Raw genomic sequence first — 20,643 nt, forward strand, 5'->3', positions numbered from 1 at the left:
CTCACTGCAACCTCTGCCTTCTGGGTTCAAGTGAGTCTCCTTCCTCAGCCTCCTCAGTAGCTGGGATTACAGGTGTGCACCACCACACCTGGCTAATTTTTGTACTTTTAGTAGAGACAGGGTTTCACCATGTTGGCCAAACAGGTCTCAAACCCCTGACCTCAAGTGATCCACCCACCTGGGCCTCCCAAAGTGTTGGTTACAGGTGTAAGCCGCCCAGCCTCTTCTTTTCTAATGCAGGAGTTTATGGCTATACATTTCCCTTGAGGCACTACTTGAGCTTCATCCCATGACTTTCAGTATGTCATTTTCATTTTCATTTGGCCAAAATACTTCCTAATTGTGTTTGAGATTTCTTCTTTGACACACAGTTTATTTTAAAGTGCATTGTTTAATTTTCAAATATTTGTATATTTTCCAAGTTTCCTTCTATTGTTGACTTTAATTAAACTCCATTTTGGTCAGAAAATGTTCTTTATGTGGTGTCAGCTGAGACCGTTTTTATAGCCTGGCGGATTGCCAGTCCTGAGAAGGCTCCATGTGCATTGGGAAGAACATGCATTCTGCTGTTATCCATTGGAGGGTTCTGTTCTGTCCATGACTATACCCAGAGAGTTTAATTTATGGAGATGACTGAATGACAACAGGGAGAGCCTAATGTTATTAAAAGAAGAATTTATGGCCGGGCATTATGGCTCACACCTGTAATCCCAGCACTTTGGGAGGCTGAGGCAGGCAGATCACTTGAGATCAGGAGTTTGAGACCAGCTGGCTAACATGGTGAAACCCTGTCTCTACTAAAAATACAAAAATTAGCCTGGCATGGTGGCACACACCTGTAATCTCAGCTACTCAGGAGGCAGGAGATCACTCGAACCTGGAAGGCAGAGGTTGCAGTGAGCCAAGATCGCACCATGCACTCTAGCCTAGGCGAAAGAGCAAGACTCCATCTCAAAAAGAAAAAAAAGAAAGAAAGAAGAATTTATCCCTTACGTTTCCCAAGAGAAGGAGCATGCCGGGACACCAGGGCCACACAAGGAAGCACCAGGGTCAGCCAGGGTATAAAGGAGCAGGGGCAAGCCTGGGCCAGAGCCTTTGATGGGATTTCTGTGGGAAAGACAAGGCAGGACAGGGTAACACTTAGGACTGGTGACTTTCTATAATTCTGGTGGGCTTTGGGCACAGAGAGTGTCCCTAGCTGCTGGGTGCCTGGCCCTAGGTTAATTTAGGCATATTGTCTTGTGCTGAGGGTTTGATAAAGGAGTTTGTTGGGATCTGGGCTCTGGATTGGTTAGTCTGGAGGTTAAAGGTATGGTTCTGGGCAAGACCCTTGGCTGTCTCTGAGAAATGGCCTGCCCTGGGAGGAGGAGGCTGTCTCTCCCCTGCCATCTAGGCCACATGTTCAGAGCAACAAGAATATGGAAAATAAAAATATATAGTGAATACAGTTGGCACTGTGATGACAGGTTGCCAAACAGACAAATCTAGAATCTTGGAACACACAGTTGTGGCCAGGCATGATGGCTCACACCTGTAATTCCAGAACTTTGGGAGGCCAAGGCAGGCAGATTGCTTGAGCCCAGGAGTTCGAGCCTGACCAATATGGTGAAATCCCATCTCTACTAAATATAAAAAATTAGCCAGGCATGATGGCATATGCCTGTAATCCCAGCTACCAGGGAGGCTGAGGCAGGAGAATTGCTTGAACCCGGGAGGTGGAGGTTGCAGTGAGCCAAGATCATGCCACTGCACTCTAGCCTGGTCAACAAAAGCGAAACTCCATCTCAAAAAAAAAAAAAAAGAAAAAAAAAGAAAACACAGAACATTTATGGATGTCAGTTTTGCCCAACTGGCTGATAGTGGTTTGTAAGTCTTCTATATTCTTGCTCATTTTTTCTAGTTATTTTGTTCATTATTGAGGAAGTGCTATTGGAATCATTAACCATTATTGTTGAATTGTCCATTTTTCCCTTTAGTTCTAATAGCTTTTGCCTCATTGATTTTGAGACTCTGTTGTCAGGTGTGTGTATGTTTATAAGGCGATTCCAGTCTTCCTAAATCTATTAATACTTGTTTTGTGGCCTAATAATGGCTTATCTTGAGAATGTTCCCTATGTGCTTGAGAAGAATGTGTCTTCTGCTGTTGTTAGGTAGAATATTTGTATGTGTGTCTTTTAGATCCAATTGGTGTATAATGTTGTTAAAGTTTTCTGTTTCCTTATTGATCTTCTGTCTGGTTGTTCTATTCATTATATAAAGTGGTGTATTGAAATCTCTTACTATTATTGTGTTAGAGTTCCTTTAGTTCTGTTCATGTTTGCTTGGCTGTTAGGTGGGAAAATGCCATTTAGCATTTCTTGTAAAGAAGGCCTAGTGGTGATGAGCTCCCTCAGCTTTTGTTTGTCTGGGAAAGTCTTCATCTTGGCTTTATTTTCAAATGAAAGCTTTGCTAGGAATAAGATTCTTGGTTAGCAGGTTTTTTTCCTTCAGCACTTTGAAAATATTATCCCACTCTCTTTCAGCCTGCAAGGTTTCTGCTGAGAAGTCCCCCAGTAATCCGATTGGAGCTCCCATGTATGTCACTTTCCTCATGCTGCTTTCAAAATTCTCTCTTTGTCTTTGACTTTGGCAATCTGATTATAACATGTCTTAGTGCAGACTTCTTTGGTTTATCATATTGGGGGCCATTTAGACTTCACAAATCTAGATGTTCATTTGCCTCCCCAGATTTGGGGAGTTTTAAGGCATTATTTCTTTTTTGTTTTGTAGGGCATTATTTCTTTAAATAAGCATTCTGCCCCTTTCTCTCTCTGTTCTAGGATTCCCTTAGGTTTTCTTTATTCCTTTTTATTATTATTTTTTTGGTCCTCTAACTGGATAATTTTAAATCATCTTTGAGTTTGCTGATTTTTCTTTTTGGTCAAGTCTACTCTTGAATTCCTCTAGTGACCTTTTCAGTCCACTTATTGTATTCTTCAGCCGAATTCCTGTTTGATTCATTTTTATATCCCACAAATTTTGACATATTTTGTTTCCATTCTCATTCGGTCTCCTTTGTCATTTCTTCTCTGACTCATGGATTACTTGGAAGTGTATTTATGTCAAACACTTGGAGATTTTTCAGCTATATTTAACTGGTTACTGGTTTTCAATTTAATTTTGTTATTGGCAGAGAACATATTCTAAATTATGCAATTGCCTTAAATGTATGCATCTAACTATCTATCTTTGTGTATCTCTACATCTCTATCTTCTATATCTCTGTATATCTGTCATGTCTATCTATTCTATTACATCTACCTATCATATAACTGTCTCTGTCTTCTATCTGTACTATTTATATCCATCCATCCATATCTCTAACTAGCATATCTATCTACCTATCTGTGTCTATCTTCTATCTCGATCAATCCATTTATCTATAGCTGTAGATATCTATCTTCTATAGCTCTATTATCTATTTTTCAATATATCTTTGTTTCTATCTCTACCTATATCATTTATTTATCTTCTCTATCTTCTAGATCTCTATCATATCCATCTATCATTTCTATATTTATCTGCCTCCATCTTTATATCTTTGTATCTCTATCATATATTTATATCTGTGCATATCTATATACCTATCTTATCTCTTAGCCCAGTTGCCCAAGGCACCAGTATCCTTATCTGCAGGTGAGCATGTGGACATCTGTGTTGAAGACACATCAACCTTTGGATACAGAATGCAGGGTCTCAGGATATAAGCCAATTATTTGCATTCTGAATGCTATTTGTTTCTGTACCATATGGTAGTAAAAATGTGCATGGTATTTTAAAAACTTGAATTTTTAATTTAATGTTCTAGGTTCTGTAGTAATCTCATTTTCATGTTACCAAAGGAAACCTGTTATGACCAGAATAAATAATTTTCCCAACATTAAACTAAGAATTCCTAGAGCTGGGGAAATAAAGGAATGTCCTTTTCTGCCAGCCTCCTTCCTTCCTCCTTAGGATACCTCTTTAAAATTAATTATTAGTTTGGTTTTCCCATTTAATGGAGAAATTATTTAGGATGTTTTCTAAAATGGCCAAGTGGCTAGCTATAACTTGCTGTTTATTCTTTGATTGACAGTGACTAATGTCATTTCACAGTGGCCAGGAAATGTGGGCTGTATGATCTCCACTTTGAGAGGATTTTGATCCAATGCCTGGTCATTTATGTGGATGGCCTCTGGATATCTGAAAGTAATATGAATCCTTCATTTGCTGGTTTCAAAGTACTGTCTTCCTGTCTATCACATAAGTGTTTCCAGTGATGCCATCAATAGTTACAGAAATTGATTTATTTTTATATATATGACCTATTGATTTCTAAACACAGTATATTAAAATCTTCTACTATGATTACCAATGTACCAGTTATCAATTTTGCCTTTTATTGCCATAGCTTTCTATTTCCTAGATACTAAGTTATTGTGATTATATATGTGTGTGTGTGTGTGTGTGTGTGTGTGTATGTTTTTTTCACCCACAGTTACTGGCTCATAACTCATAAAATCCTTGGGATTGCCAGAGTGTCTTCTTTAGAATGCCTTTTGTCTGATAGGTTCCAGGGTGGGGCTGGTCCTTGGAAAGATAAAGGCAGGAGTAGAGAGTTGGGACTTTCAGCCCCACACCCAATCTCCAGGGAGGGGATAGGGGCTGAAGGTCAAGTTGTTCACCAGTGGCCATGGTTTAATCAATCATGCCTATGTAATGAAGCCTCCATAACCCAAAAGGACTGGGTTCAGAGAGCTTCCAGATAGCTGAACATGTGGAGGTTCCTGGGAAACAGTATGCCCAAAGAGGGCAGAGTGGTTCCGTGCTTCTTCCTTCATACTTTGCCCTATGCATCCGTATCCTTTGTAACATCCTTCTTAATAAAGCAGTAAACATAAGTAAGTGTTTCACTGAGTTCTGTGAGCCACTCTAGCATATTAATGGAACACAAACAGGGGCTTGTGGGAACCCCAACTTGAAGCCAGTTGGTCAGATGTTCCAAAGGCCTGGACTTTTGACTGGTGTCTGTGTGGGGGGCAGTCTTGGGAAGTGAGCCCCAATCCTGTGGGGTCTGACACTATCTCCAGGTAGATAGTGTTGGAATCGGACTGAGGACACCCAGCTGATGTCCGCTGCTTGGTGGTGGGGAGAAACCTCACAGGTTTGGCCACAGAATCTTCTTTTGTGCTGATTGCTGCTGTGGTGTGACAGCAGAGGAGAAACGCCATTCAAGAGAGCTTTTCCCTTGTACAGTTTTGATATATTAGGATAATATGAGTAATTTCCCTGCAGTGATGCCTAAAGCATAACAGGTGCTATAAATGGTGTTAAGCCCTGTTGTTAGTATTAATTGTTACTATTTACTATCATTTTGGTCAGTTGGTGCCCGGGCTGTGTTGTATTTGTCCTTACTGGAAAGTTACTTGGGACAAGAGACACAGTCCTAATCCATCCTATGTGGCCAGTGTTCTGGTCCTTGAGGGGTTTCAGATTCAGACCATGTTTATTTCACACATAACTCTCTGAGCGGACAGTCCAGCAACTCCTATGGTGACTCATGCTCATTCCTACAGTTCTTGCTCTGGTTCAGACACATTTTGTCCTTCCGCCTATCCACTGTGATTTTCTGACTCCCCCAAGATGAGTGAGACCTGTGAACAATAAAACAGCCCTGAGAACTATTCGGGAACTCCTGATCAGTCTGAATGTTGACACTGCACAGCCTAGTCTCTCAGTCAAGCAAAACCACCATGGATGAACCTGGAAGACACTATGCTAAGTGAGATAAGCCAGTCGCAGAAGGAAAATACCACAGCACTCTACTTACGTGAGGAAATGTAGCAGGACGAGCTGCAGACAAAACCTCTGAGACACCGAGTTGTAGAAGGAAACGCTTTATTCAGCTGGAAGCGTTGGCAAGCTACTGCCTTAAAATCCGAGCTCCCCAAGTGCACAATTTCTGTCCCTTTTAAGGGCTCACAATGCTAAAGATTTCATATGAAAGGGTCATGATTGATTTGAGTAAGCAGGGGGTACGTGACAGGGGCTGCATGCACCACCGGTAGTCAGAGTGAAACAGAACAGGGCAGGGAGTTTCACAATGTTCTTCTATACAATATCTGGAATCTATGAATAACATCGGTTTCTAAGTTATGAGTTGATTTTTAACTACTGGATTTAGTCCAGGCAGGCCCAGGCCTGGTTTTGGGTCTGGCGCCAGGCTGCCTGTCTTTGGTTTTACTTCCTTGTTTTTTCTTAAAACAGGTACTGAGTATAAAACAATATAAAACAATATGAGAGGGTCTCTCTCTTTCCTCACTTCCCCCCTTTGAGACTCTCACTTTTTATTAGTAGGAGTTCTCACTCTTATTTTTGCTACTTATGTCTTTCTGTGCAATAGATTGATAGTGATTTATATATATAGTACACTTGTGCTGAAGCATTTGGTGAACTAAGGTAGCAATGAAACTTTTTATCATTTGAAGAAGTACAGGTAGCAAACAAGGGAGCAGTAAGCAGGTTCTTATTACTATTATAACTTTTATTATAAGAGTCTTAAATCTTCTCAGTGCTGGAAACTAATTTTCAAACATGGCTCCCGGATTAAGTCCGTGCCACACTTGCATGGGTACATGTGCCAGTTTTGTCACATTTTTAACTATGTCTTTACTTGCCTTTGATTCTCTATGTGTAGACAGTAATTAGTAAGGTTACATTTCTTATAGACCTTTCTTTCAGCTGCTAGCAAGTAGTCGAGAGCCAATCTATTTTGATAGATAGCATTTCTTATCTGAGTTTCTTGCTGGGCCAGAATAGTCAAGGCTTGACCGGTTTTATTAGTAATAACTTCTAAAACAGCTTGTAACCATATGATTTGGTTGAGCATGTAGATGGGGGTCTGATATCCCCATGAACCATCTTGTGCCCAAGTGGTGGGTCCATGGTATTATATGATTCTTTCAGGGGGCCATTCACCATCTTTCTAATTACTTATGGCTGTGCTTTGTTTTTTGCGGGAAGCATAGACTGGGAAGCCCAGAAGTTCACCTGTTATTATGGGCAGTAAGAAGAAAGATGGTTTAATAGTGCCAATAACACAATCACCTGTCCACTGGTCAGGCAGCTTAGCGTAGGCTCTATGTCCACATATCCAGTATAACCCAGTGTGGGCAGTCTAGTCCTGGTGGAATTCTGGGTGGGCCCAGACAGTCTGCAACCTTGGAAATTTACTGAATGGATTTCTTTCTGTATAATTGGAACTCCACCATGTAACTGTTTTTGCGGTGCTATTATACAGCTTTTGCCCAAGACAACTAAGCTGCCCTACAGAATGAGTGAATCCTTTTCCTTCTCTAGCTATGCAATACTGTCTGATAACTGAGACTTTTAGAACCCAAAAATTGTCAGGGTGGTTCTTTTGGGCCGGGAATTCATCAGGAACTGGGTCTGTAGGAACTAATTCTCAGGCTACCCATGGCAATTGATCTCCTTTTACAGTTCCTCAACAAACATAACATGAAGTGACTTTTAGAGACCAGGCTACATGTTCAGCTAATTGCAAAAACAAATTTTTAGATTTTCCTGGAATCTCAGGTACTGGCACATTTAGTTCCTCATAGAAAGTCTGAAATACTGGTTCTGAAGAGTGTCTTTGAACCTCTCCTTTTATTAGGATGCTTATGCTAGGATCTAGTCCTTTTCCATCAATGCCTAATGTTACGTATTTTTTTTAATTCCATTTTGGGTCTGAGGGGTTTGTGATTACCAATTCTAAAGGGTTGCAGCTCCCACTGGTGCAGGACGGACTGACTTTTCCTTTTTGGAGCCAAACAGGATCTTTTTTATTTTTATTTTTTTTAAGTAGCACAAATGACACAAGACCAGTATTGACACATCTCACCTAAATATGATTCTTGACAGATATACTTATTTTCTGCTGTGTAACTTTTTTCCCAATCTAGAGAACCGCATCCCATCTCATGCTGCTTACTATTAATAGCGGCACAGGCATCAAATTTTAAGGTTACATTTTTGGGGACCCCTCTTTCTTCTGTTCTAGCTATTACTTTATTTGTGTCGCTTAGAAAAGGACCAGCCCTTAATTTTATTTTAAAAACTGTGATCATGGGAGGTTCAGAGGGGCCATAGCACACATAGGGCTGGTCACTTCCTGGATTACATACTTTGTACTGGGTGTCATTATATAAACAAGTTTCTTTTAGAGTCCTGGTACACTTATAATAACCATAAAATAATAGGACTGTAGCAATCTTTTGTCCTACCTTAGTGATTTGATGTATATACTGGGAACAGCCCTCAGTCTGAGGAAGGTCAGTTGAAGTCCTTACTGTACAAGTCCAAATTTTAAGGAAAATGAGTCCCACGATGAGTTTCCTCATGCTTCAGCCGTGCGTGGACTAGTCAGCTTCCATGTGTGACTGGAGCAGGGCTTGTCTTTTTCAGAGTCACTTTGCAGGGGTTAGCGAAGCTGCTCCCATCCATGTACGGCTCCCAGTCTACTGATGTTTAAGGATGGTCTTGGAGGTTGGGCCCACTAGAATAAACTGAGTCCAATACTTATACACAGTTATGTTTAACTGGGCTCTCTGATACCAGGAGCAAGGTGGTGGGGTTTAGGGTGTTACAAACTTCAATGGTTATGTGGGGATTTTCACAGAGCAAGCTTTGGTATCTAGTTAGTCTAGCATTTATTAGCTAATGGTGTCCTTTGGTATTTATTAAAATCACCACAGCACGGGGGGACTTTATGTTTAGGTTTTGCCTAAGAGTTAGCTTATCTGCTTCTTGTGCTAACAGGGCCATTGCTGCCAGGGCCCTTGGACATGGGGGCCAGCCTTTGGAAACCCTGTCTAGTTGTTTTGAGATATAGGCCACTGGCCTTGGCCAGGGCCCTACAGTCTGGGTTAAAACTCCAACTGCCGTTTTTTTTTTTTTTTTTTTTTTTGGACACATAGAGTGTAAAGAGTTTTGTCAGGTCAGGTAGCCTCAGGGCTGGGGCCAACATGAGTTTTTAACTCATGAAAAACTCGTTGCTATTGGTTGTAATAGATGTAATTTATTTAATCTACATTTTTATTGACTGTCATCTACCAAAATATTGACTTAAATCCTGTAACTATTTGATTTCAAGCTTTAAATTGATCTGGTATTCCTTGCGGGGCTCCAATTGCATCTAAATAGATATGAGAGTTGAAAGACCTATAAGGGGCTCCTCTCACTTTACAATGTCTAATTATTATTATTATTATTATTATTATTATTTTCTTCCTCTGGTGATGAAATGCCAGGGTAAAAGGTATAGCCAAATGGACTAAAGCACAAGTGCCACTCTAGTTATTTGGCAGAGTGCCCAGTAAAGGTCCACCACAATACCACCACACATCCGCTCAGGGATGAACAAGGGCTGACTGATTGATAAGCTCTTGAAAATTCTTAAGCTCACTGCATCCCTTCAGGTCTCCAAGGAATGCTAAGTCTCCTCCCTCCCATGAGAGATACAAAGTGAACTTAGTGTTGGGAGATGGAAGCTGGATGGCCCTTGGGGGTTGAACTGCAGGGACTTTGGGATATAGCAGAGAGAGCTGGGCATGACTTATTACTCCAGGCTGTAGAATCCTGGAAAAGAGCTACCATGCAGCCCACACCTGGTCGACTGGAGGACCACCTTAGTGGAAGGGGGACAGTCAGGGCCTCTGGCCTGCCATGTGCACAAGCATAACAATTGCTTTTGTTTAATGTGCAGATGGAATATTTGATCCATTTCAATCAGGCATTTGCATCTTGGTATGCTGTCTTAATTGCCAAAGTTTAAGTCTTTAAATTCTATGATCTTCTAGTAAAATGAATGTTTCCTTTAGCACCTATTTTTATTAGTTTTTAGACCAAAAAAACTAAACACCATTTTATATTTAATATTGCTTTTTATATGAGTTTTATATCAGATAAGCTAAATTTTACCTTTATATTACTGTGTTATTAATGTTAAACTTAATTTTAATAGAACCTTGTAGACATATTTATCCAATTTTTCATGTTTGACCATAAGATAAGATTTTATAGATTATTTTTAACCTTTTATAATATTTGTTAAAGAGCAGGTTGATGCTTTAAGAAAAACCTGTTGCATTTTTACTTTAATGTCCAGTTCACAGAAAAACTGGATGATACCTTTTTAACTTTAGCTCATATGTTTACACACAGAATTTTCTTTATAATTAATGTTTTAAAACTTGCTTAAACTTTTAAAACAATCATTTCTTTAACCTTTTAAGGTAGGTAAAAATCCACATTCTTATATCTCCTTATAATCTTTACTAAAGGTATATTTTACTTTTTTTATACACCTTGCACATAAACTGTTTTTTCAGTAGTACGCAGGAGGCCTTATTACTTTTAAATTATATAACATTTTTTGCATAAAAATTTTTTATAACTTTTTTTCTTTCACAACTTTTTCAATTTTTTGACATGTCTCAACTTTCTGACTTATTACAAACTTTTTTTTTATTTTTAAATAACCAGTTAATTTATTTCAGGACAAGAATTTACCATATAACATTCTTTTTATATAAATTCTGCCTCCCCCCTTTTTTTTTCCTTTCTTGAAATTTTTCAACATAGTTCCTAGTAGGGTGGGCTTATTTGTGCCTGACCCATGCTTCTTCGAGACAAAACACCACACTCACACAACACGCACACCACCAAACAAAAAACAGGTAAAAAGGGCACACACACACTTCTGCAGTTGACACCAAACCAAAATCAAAACCAAAATCAGAGTATCCAGAAATCCAAGCCAGGTCAACACCAAAACCAAAGTATCAAGCAATCTAAGTCAAGTCAAAAACAAAAACCAAAGTGCCGGTACAGGCATACCATGGGCGATCAGGCCACGCTTCTACTCAAATGGAGTAGGCAAGTTTCCAAGACCAGTCCTGTCAAGCAGTTCAGACCAAGTCAAAACCAAAACCAACACCGAAGTGCCAATAAAGGCACGCCATGGGTGATCAGGCCACGCTCCCACTCAAATGGAGTGGGCAAGTTCCAAAGACTAGTCTTACCAAGTTTCAGATCTCCAGACTCCAAATGCCAGTTCCTTCACGGTGTTCAGCCACTGTGTTAATCCTCCGCGGTGGCCTGCTATGCACTGCTCTGGCAAGGCGTTCCACCCGGGGAATTGCCTACCCTGGAGCGCGCTTTGGATCACGTCACTCGGGCTGGCCAGAGTCCCCCACAGAGATGCTCCACAGGGCAGGCCTAAGCCGCCTAAGGGGCTGCCTCAGCCGTCTGTCAGTTACCTGGCTTCCCGGTCAGGGAACCAAGAAATGTAGCAGGACGAGCCACAGACGAAACCTCTCAGACACTGAGTTGTAGAAGGAAACACTTTATTCAGCTGGGAGTATCGGCAAGCTACTGCCTTAAAATACAAGCTCCCCGAGTGCACAACTTCTGTCCCTTTTAAGGGCTCACAACACTAAAGATTTCACATGAAAGGGTCGTGATTGATTTGAGCAGGCAGGGGGTACGTGACAGGGGCTGCATGCACCGGTGGTCAGAGTGAAACCGAACAGGGCAGGGAGTTTCCCAATGTTCTTCTATACAATGTCTGGAATCTATGAATAACATTGGTTTCTAAGTTATGAGTTGATTTTTAACTACTGGGTTTAGGCCAGGCAGGCCCAGGCCTGGTTTTGGGTCTGGCACCAGGCTGCCTGTCTTTGGTTTTGCTTCCTTGTTTTTTCTTAAAACAGGTACTGAGTATAAAACAATATGAGAGGGTCTCTTTCCTTAGTATCAAAGGAAATCAAGTTCATAATGACAGAAAGTAGAATGAGGGCTACCAGGGTCTGGGAGGAGGGAGAATGGGTTTTAATGAGGACAGAGTTTCAGTTTTGCAAGATGAAGAGCTCTGGAGATGGATGATGGTGATGGTTGCACCGCATGTGAATATAATTAACAATACAGAACTGTACACTTGGCTGGGCACGGTGGCTTATGCCTGTAATCCCAGCATTTTGGAAGGCTGAGGGGGATCACCTGAGGTCAGGAGTTTGAGAACAACCTGGCCAACATGATGAAACCCCGTCTCTGCTAAAAATACAAAAAATTAGCCGGGTTTGATGGCACATGCCTGTAGTCCCAGCTACTTGGGAGGCTGAGGCAGGAGAATTGCTTGAACCCAGGAGGCGGAGGTTGCAGTGAGCTGAGATTGTGCCACTGCACTCCAGCCTGGGCAACAGAGCAAGACTCTGTCTAAAAAAGAAAAACAAAAAAAAATAACTGTACACTTGAAAATGGTTGAGTGATAAATGTTATGTGTATTTTATCACAGCTTAAAACTTTTTTAATTTAACAACTTTTGCTCTGTGAAAGACCCTGTTAAGGTGAGGTAGCTCACGCCTGTAATCCCAGCACTTTGGGAGGCTGAGGCGAGAAAATCTTTTGAGCCCGGGAGTTTGAGACCAGCCTGGGCAACAGACAGTGAGACCCCATCTCTAAAAAAAAGATAAATAAAGTAAATTAGCCAGGTGTGATGGCATACACCTTTAGTTCCAGCTACTCAGGAGGCTGAGGTGGGAGGATTTCTTGAGCCCAGGAACTCAAGACTGCAATGAGCCATGGTTGTGCCACTGCACTCCAGTCTGGGCAACAGACTGAGATGCTGCCTCAAAAAAGAAAAGTCTCTGTTAGGAGGAAGAAAAGATAAGCCCAAAAGTGGGAGAACATATTTGAAAACCATATATATGGCAAATGGCTGGTCTCCAGAATATACACGGAACTCTTCATCCTCAACATTAAGTAAACAAACCATCCAGTTAGAAAATGGGCAAAAGACATGAATGGATATTTCACCCACAAGGATACAAAACTGTCCAATGAAATGACAACACAACACAGCTGTTGCATTCTTGGGCATTTATCCCAGAATAATGAAGACTTACAGTCACACAGCAACCTGTACATGAATGATTATAGCAGCTTTATTTGTAATCGCCCAACACTGGGAATGACCCAAATGTCCTTCAATGGATAAGTGGTTAAAGAAACAGTGGTGTATCCATAATATGGAATATTCTGCAGCAATAAAAAGGAATGAACTATTGACACATGCAGCAGTCTTCATGAATTTCCAGAGATGCCAGGCAAAAGATACCACATATAGGATTATTCCATTTATAGAATGTTCCTAAAATGACAAAGTTATATTAGTGCAGAACAAATTGTTGAGTGCCAGGGTTAGGGAGTGTTGCCGTGGGAGGAAAGTGGGTGTGGTTATTTTTATGCCTTTTTGGGCAGCATAAGGGATTTCTCGAGATGGAAATGTTCTCTGGTACCAGTCTTAATGGTTGTCATATTGTACTACAGTTTTGTGAGATGTCAGTGATGGGACTTAGAATGTAATACCCCAAAATATGGCACCTTGACATGCTGAGTATCTCATGCTGAAGGAAATTGTCTCTCTCTGACCTTCTCCTGCCTTTCTTCCTTGAAGGAAGCCATAAGAGAATTATCTGACCTACCTCCCCCAAAAGCAGGTCATAGGATCCTCATTCCAGAGGCCAAGAAGAATCTGAACAAACAGGCCTTGGCCAGTTGCCCCCAGTTTATTACCATTAAGTTACACCTGCTTTTTTTCTAAGCGTATTTTTACATGACTGTTCATTCTTCATCAAACCCAAGCATAAAAAATAGACAGATTTGCCTGTTTTTTTGGGTTTTTGTTTCTGAAGGCTCACTTGTCACATAAAACCTTTTGTTAAATAGATGTGTGTCATGCTTTATCTTGTTAACCTGTCTTTGTGATTGGGGCCATACATGCAAGGTTCATCCATATGCCTTGCAATGGGTGAGGAAAAGATACTACCTTCCCCCCCCACCCCACCCTGACATCAGCATCATGGGAAAGTGAGTGCACGGTGCCTGTGCCCTTTGTGATGCATTGAGTGGTGACACGCTGACTCTCTGGAAGTCGTAAAGGAGGAGGAAGGTAAAGTCAAAGGCAGCATGGGGGCAGAGGGAGTGAGGGCAGTCAGTTCAAGTTAGAAGATGTTTGGATTTGTTTTCTTTTTAGAGACAGGGTCTTGCTCTGTGGTCCAGGCTGGAGTGCAGTGGCACAATCACAGCTCACTGCAGCCTTGACCTCTGGGCTCACCTCCCGAGTAGCTGGTACCACAGGCATGCACCACCACGCCAAGCTAATTTTTTATTTTTTGTAGAGACAAGGGTCGTTGCCCAGGCTGGTCTTGAACTCCTGGGCTCAAGTGATCCTCCTACCTCAGCCTCCCAAAGTGCTGGGATTATAGGTGTAAGCCTGTAATCCCAGGCTTGCCTGGCTGATGCTTGGATTTTAATTCAAAGTGTCCTGGGCTTAGTAAGATTTCAGGGGAGGTGTTCAGCATTTGGACACTGCAGAATGAACCCATCAGCATTAGGCCCCTGAGATGAGCTGAGAATTAGGAGGGCAGAGACTGCGGTCTACACCCTGCAGCCCCAGCCCCCCCGAAACGAAGCTGTTGTCCAACAAGTTGGCCTTATTGCTGGGGACAGTGGAGAACATATCCCCACCCTGGGAACCCTGGGGCTGCTCGAGAAGAGGATGCAATGAAGAGCTGAATGTTTTGGTGATTAAAAGGAGTGTTTAAAACAACGGGGCCTCACTCTGGGTTGCATGCTGTCAGAGAGAGCCAGGACAACTCCATCACTGGGTGTCTCCATAAATCTAAGCTGGCCAGGAATCACCATGACTCATTTTAGCCAAGAGTGGTCGGTTAGCCTTCTCTCCACCTGTGCTCAGATAGAGGTATAAGCGGCCTGGCCTTGTGTCTGAGGGACCTCTGCAAAAGGTTTTATGTGCAAGAGGAGAAGGCCCTCCCTGCCAGCTCCCAGGTCTCCTGGGCTGCACCTATCTCAAGTTCCCTTTCCCACGTCAAAGAAGAGTAGGAGAAAGGACGTTCAGGAGCGTTTGAGCGACAATGCGCACACCCCACGGCCCTGGCTTCCCGCACTCCTGGCAAGGGGCAGGGCGGGGCTCGGCCAGCGCAGTCATTGCCCCTGGAATCTCAAATACTGGGTTGCTTTTCACCAAGGCCACGCGCCAGCGACTCTGAAGCCTTCTCTCCGCCAGCGGATCGGGGCCCGCGGCTCCCCGCCCTCGCTTGCACGCTTTGCCCAAGAACTCTTCCTGGGGCAGAGAAGTTCTGGAAACAAGCCGCTGGCCCGACGGCGGAGAAAGCGGGCTGCAGGGCTGGAGGTCAGCGTGATGGAAGAGAGGAAGGCGCACGGCGGGTGGAATAAACGCGCACGGGTGTGAGGATGGAGACGACCCGCAGGGCTGAACAAGCGGAGCATGGGAGTGAGGGAGCGACCCCTAAGGACGCCTTCTAAGGGCCTCGCAGGCCCAGACACAGCGGGGCAGCCTGATCGGCGTCCCAGCCAGAAAGGCGGGGACAGAGCCCTCACTCCCTCCCCTTCCCAAAAGAAAATAATGCAAAGAGACGGAAGACTTCTCGCCCGGCTGTGCGTTTTTATTGGCGCGTCTGCAGCGAGCCCCAGCGGGGAGACCAAGAGGTGCGGCCCCGAGCGACCCTCAGCGCACCTGGGCCAGGTTGTGCCTCTTGTACAGCAGCGCCCGTCTCTTCTCGCGATCGCGCACGAAGACGCGCAGTCGCGCGGTAGGGAAGGTCACGGGCGCGGGCCGCGAACACGCCGGGCCCTCCTCTGTCAGCCACGGGCACTGCAGGCAGCTGGACGCGCAGGGCCGGCCCCTGGAAGCGACAAACGCTCAGCGCGTGGCCCAGCGGCTGCAGGGGTGTGGGGGAGGGAAGTGGAAAAGGGGAGAGGGACAGGCGGAGGGGAGAGGACGGAGGGGAAAGGGAGTAGCGGGGCGGGGCGGGGCGGGACGGAAGGAGGAGGGGGCGGGGAGAAGAAGGAGGAGAGGGGCGCGCCTTACCAGGGCTGGGCGCACAGAGTGCTGCGCAGGAAGGCCACGGCGCCCCCGGACAGCCCTGAGTAGCAGCGGCTCAGCCGGATCAGCCCCTTGCGCAGTCCTCTCTGCAGGTCGCGTGCACCCTCGCTGCTCACCGGGTACTCGGCGCTCAGCCTGCACAGGTGGCAGGTGCACGGGCCCTGAGGTCACCCTCCTAGGGTAGACCAGGGCGGAGGGGGAGGGGATGCAGGAGCACGGAGGTCACCCTCGGGTATGGGGGTGCAGGGGCCGTGAGGTCACCCTCGGGTGGAGGGAGGAGACTACCCAGCCCACCTAGTAACCCCCAGACAGGCTGGAGGACTCACATGATGAAGGCTGTCACACCGATGGCCCAGATGTCTGTCTGCGGAAGAGCCCCCTGGCCCTCCAGGAGCTCTGGAGCTGGGAGGGGCACATGTGGTTGGGCTCAGGTGGAGGGGCACAGGTGGGACAGGTGGAGGCACAGGTGTGTGGGCCAGGTGTGCGGCTGAGTGGGTGGTAGTGGAGCTGGGAGAGGGGACAGCACTGGAGGAGAGGGGGCTTCTTCCTGCCCCCCACCCCAGGTGAGTTCCCCCCAACTGTCCACACACGTACCCATGGTCTCTAGGTAGTCCTTGAAATTCTCTGAGGGCAGCACCTTCTCCTGGCTGAGGCTCTGTGCATTGCCCAGGTCCACGACCTTGAGCAGGTTGTATTCGGTGATGATCATGTTCTCAGACCTCAGGTCCAGGTGCAGGATGTGCTGGGCGTGCAGGTATTGGGTGGCGCTCAGCATCTGCCACAGGTAGTCCTTCACCTCCGATTCTGAGTAGGAGGCCCTGGGGGGCAGAAGCTGCTCAGCCCAGGCTCCAGGGTGGGGGCAACCGGGCTGTGCAGAGGGGCCTGGTCCTCCGGCCCCACCCCAGAGGCCTGTGTCCATCAGTCCATCAGCTCAACCATGCCACCCCAGGCCACCCTCACCTCTCAGCCAGGCAGGGGAGCAGCTCGGGCCCAGAGCACAGCTCCAAGATGAGCACCAGGTGTCGGGGGCTGAGGTAGGCTGCATGCAACTGGGCCAGGTGCGGGTGGTGCAGGCCCTTGAGGGCCTCGTATTCACGCAGCACTGCCGTCTTGTCCTTGGGGCGGTAGGGGATGATCTTGGCCGCCAGCGCCCGCCTGCTGGCCTTCTCCCAGCACTGCCGCACCACACTGAAGCGGCCCCTGCTCAAGGGGACAGCAGTCAGGCTGGTGGGTGATCCCCTCCCATTCCCCGATTCCCAACACTCAGAACAGCAGGAGCCCAGCTTAGCGAGAAGGTGGGTGTGGGGCCATGGGTGGCCAGCAAGGGGGGGTCCAGGCCCTGGCCCCACCCGCCTGCAGCCCCCGAGGCCCCTGCACCTCCGGATCTGTGTCTGGAATGCGAAGGTCTTTGTGCTGGGCAGGGGTTGGGCTGGCCGCCCCTGGCTCTCCTCCTCAGAGGCTGTGGGAGGAGGGGCAGGCCATAAGAGGGGGTGAAGAGGGCATCCCCAGAGCCCCAGCTCTCCCCACCTCTCCCATCACCCTTTCCCAGGTACCCTGACAACTGGGGCTTTGAGCTCCTACACACTCCCACCTTTTGTTCCTCAGGTTATGGGGGTACAGGGACAGGGAGGGGGTACAGCAAACAGTGAGAGCCAACCTGAGTGAGGGTGTGTATGAGGGCTGCAGGGGCATTTGAGAATGGACCACCCATAGCAATCATGCCCTCTCTGTCTGTCTTGAGCCCAGGACAGACATTACTAATCAACCCCAGCATTCCTCCACCAAATCTAGAGGCAGCAAGGGGCAGTCACTATCAACACTCACTACCAACATTCAGCATGAAGCAGAATGGACTTGTGGGCTCGCCAAAAAGTGTATGGAAGTGTAGGTGAGTGAAGGGGGGGCCTTGGGGGTGAGGTAGCCCCTAAAGTGTGTAGGCCTCGAATGCCAAGCCCAGGAGCAGCTCTCTCCCCAGAAGGAAGTGGACAGCTATGGAGACCCTGCACAGGAGGGAGCATAATCTGGGTCTTCCAGCTGCTGTTCCCACCCTCCAAGCCCTGAGTGTGGTGTGGCTTACCCAGGTGGCTGGGCCCTCCCAGGAGGACTTGCTCCGAGGGGCTGCTGTAGGGGCCCATTCCTGCCTTGCTGACACATGCCGTGCGGAAGGTGTAGGTGCCGCCCCGGGAGAGCTTGCTGGTCAGGTAGCAGCAGTCAAAGATGTCGGAGGCCAGTGTGGTCCAACTGCCGCCTGGCCACACAGGAGCACGTGAGGGGCTACTGAGGCCTCCGCACACCACATCAGTGGGGGTGGAGAAACCCTTCCCTGAGGCCAACCACGGGCACAGAGCAGGCCAGGCACCTCCCCAAGGGCCCCTCGACATGGCCCCCATGAGGGGTGGCCGAAGCCTTGGGCGCAGGGGCCACCTCATACCTTCTAGGCTGCACTGCACAATGTAGGTCACAGGGCCGTAGGATTCCACGGGCTTCCAGACCAGCAGCACCCCATCCGCGTACACCTCCCCAATATCCGGGCACGGCGAGGATGAGAGGCGCTCTGCAAGGCACTGCCCAATGGTCAGTGACTCCAGGGTGGGCACCCAGCCTCCAGGGGGCAATATCTGGCTGGCCCCTGCCTCACCCTGGCAGCTACCAGGGCTCTGGAGCCCACCCTCCCTGGTCCTGTTCATTCAGGGTCCAATCACAGTGAGGAATGGTAGGAGGGGCCTCTCCTGGCGAGGGGCTGGGGAGGTGTCTGCCCTGCCAGAACCCGCTCCTGGGCTGGCCCATTCACCGTGGTGTGACCAGAACCCTGTGCAGGGGCCCAGGCTCTGGTCAGAGGGGCCCTGGTGGGGCTGCTGGGCTTCACTGGGTTGCCCTACACAGGTTCAGGCAGGCTGGCCCACTCTGGTCATTGGGCCAGGGGTCCCAGAGCTAGGCCTGTAGCCCCCATCCTGACTACCTCAGAAACATGCCCCAGGGAACTGTGCTGTGCTTGGAACTCAACTTTGATTGAGATATGGAACCGGAAGCAGCCCACTCCTGCATGGGCTGGAGGGATGGGCATGGAAGGAACATGGGAAGATGATGCGATGGGTCATGTGCCCAAGAAACTCAGTTCTCCTGGCAAGTGGCCAATGGGATGGGCTTTCTCCCTGGCAGGGAGCGTGGATGAACAGGCTTCCTTCCGAGCCCTGTAACGTCAGCAACTGCATCCGGCCGTCCTTCCCAAGGCTGGTTCCTTCTGCTGGAACCAGCTCAGGACCTCCCGCCAGCCCAGGGCAGCCCGTGTGGTCAGAACTCTGTTGACCTTCTCGGGCCTCCTGCAGCCCTGGCCATGGGCGGTGCCTGGCCCCATAGAGATGTGGGCTGCTCAGGGTCGGGGAGCGGCCGCCTCAGCGGCCAATGCACGGGCCCGGAAGCATTCCACGGAGGATGAGGCTTCCCAGCAGCCCTGGCCCAGCCTCCCTGGCCCACCCCCAGTGTGGCCCACGCACCTGCCTTCCGGAGGACGCCTGTGGTGGTCACTGTCCCCAGCGCATTGCTCACGCTGCAGGTGTACACACCCAGGTCCTCAGCTGCCACCACCAGGATGGTCAGAAGCTGGAAGTTCTTGAGGGTGGTGGAGATGAGGACACGGCTGCTGCTCTCCAGGGGGGCTCCATCTGCAAAAGTACAGAGCAAGCCTCATGCCACAGCCAGGCCTCACACCTCTCCCTGGGCCTCAGTTTCCCTCTGGACAGCGAGGCATCCTGTGGGGCTGGCGATGGCCACTCACCCGATTTCACCAGCCCCCAGCCCCTGGAATAGCTTCTTACCTTTGCTCCAGGTGGCCTGGGCAGCTGGCTGGGCCGACACCTGGCAGGCCAGTGTCACTGACTGGCCCAGGACCACAGTCTCATCTGAGAGCTCCCTTAGGAATGTCGGCGCTGAGGAGGGAGGATGAGATCAGCCTTCAGAGGTGACCTCCAGGCCCCAGAGCATGGCCTGGACCCCACAGTGGGGACACCAGGAGGAGCCCTGCCCCACCACCCACGACTCCCCACTCCCCAGACTGGCCCATCTGCACCACCACCTCCTCCTCCAGGAAGTCCTCCAAGACTGCTCAGCTCACCACACCCACCAGGACCCCTCATCGGTTCCTGCACCCCTGTGAGTGCAAGCCTGCTCCCCACCTGTCTGGCCATGCTGGTGGGACCCTGAGAGGCAATGGGGCCCGGTCTCTGTGTTGGGCCTGCTCACCTCGGTCCCAGCTCTTCAGACCTGACGGCCGGAAGGAAGCAAGGCCTGGCTTCTTCCTGGGGGGCCCCTCCTTCTCCAGACCTGCAGGAGGAAGGGGGACGATGAAGGTCATGGTCAGGAGGCCTGGCCCCTCTGGGTAGCACCAGCCGCCTCTGGCTGCAAGGACCCGGAGCAGCTGGGACAGGAAGCAACTGGGGTCGGCTGGCCCGCTGCCCACTCCCCAGACTTCCAGGCCACAGAGGAAACACGAATATCAGGCACCCTCCCCACCTCCAGGCACGGGGTCAGGAGGGTCCAGGACCAGGGAGGATTATGTGGTCGGGGAGAACTATGGGGCTGTGAAGGGTTTTGGGGTTGGGAAGAGTTTTGGGTTGAGGGAAGGCCTGAGGTCAGGAGAG

At 47.8% G+C, this 20,643-nt stretch overlaps 1 protein-coding gene across 1 annotated transcript in view; it reads right to left on the bottom strand.

Annotated features, from left to right (window-relative positions):
* Nucleotides 1–15,296: 15,296 nt before the first annotated feature.
* The window catches only part of OBSCN (obscurin, cytoskeletal calmodulin and titin-interacting RhoGEF), a 164,786-nt gene continuing 159,439 nt past the window's right edge, over nucleotides 15,297–20,643 (bottom strand). The window contains 11 exon segments of the mRNA XM_073011456.1: nucleotides 15,297–15,806; nucleotides 15,992–16,141; nucleotides 16,333–16,408; nucleotides 16,601–16,824; nucleotides 16,967–17,206; nucleotides 17,384–17,465; nucleotides 18,084–18,254; nucleotides 18,438–18,560; nucleotides 19,501–19,668; nucleotides 19,822–19,932; nucleotides 20,246–20,326. Coding sequence (XP_072867557.1) covers nucleotides 15,629–15,806; nucleotides 15,992–16,141; nucleotides 16,333–16,408; nucleotides 16,601–16,824; nucleotides 16,967–17,206; nucleotides 17,384–17,465; nucleotides 18,084–18,254; nucleotides 18,438–18,560; nucleotides 19,501–19,668; nucleotides 19,822–19,932; nucleotides 20,246–20,326 — 1,604 coding nt within the window. The 3' untranslated portion in view covers nucleotides 15,297–15,628.

Source organism: Chlorocebus sabaeus, chromosome 25, assembly GCF_047675955.1.
Source record: "Chlorocebus sabaeus isolate Y175 chromosome 25, mChlSab1.0.hap1, whole genome shotgun sequence".
Lineage (NCBI taxonomy): Eukaryota > Metazoa > Chordata > Mammalia > Primates > Cercopithecidae > Chlorocebus > Chlorocebus sabaeus.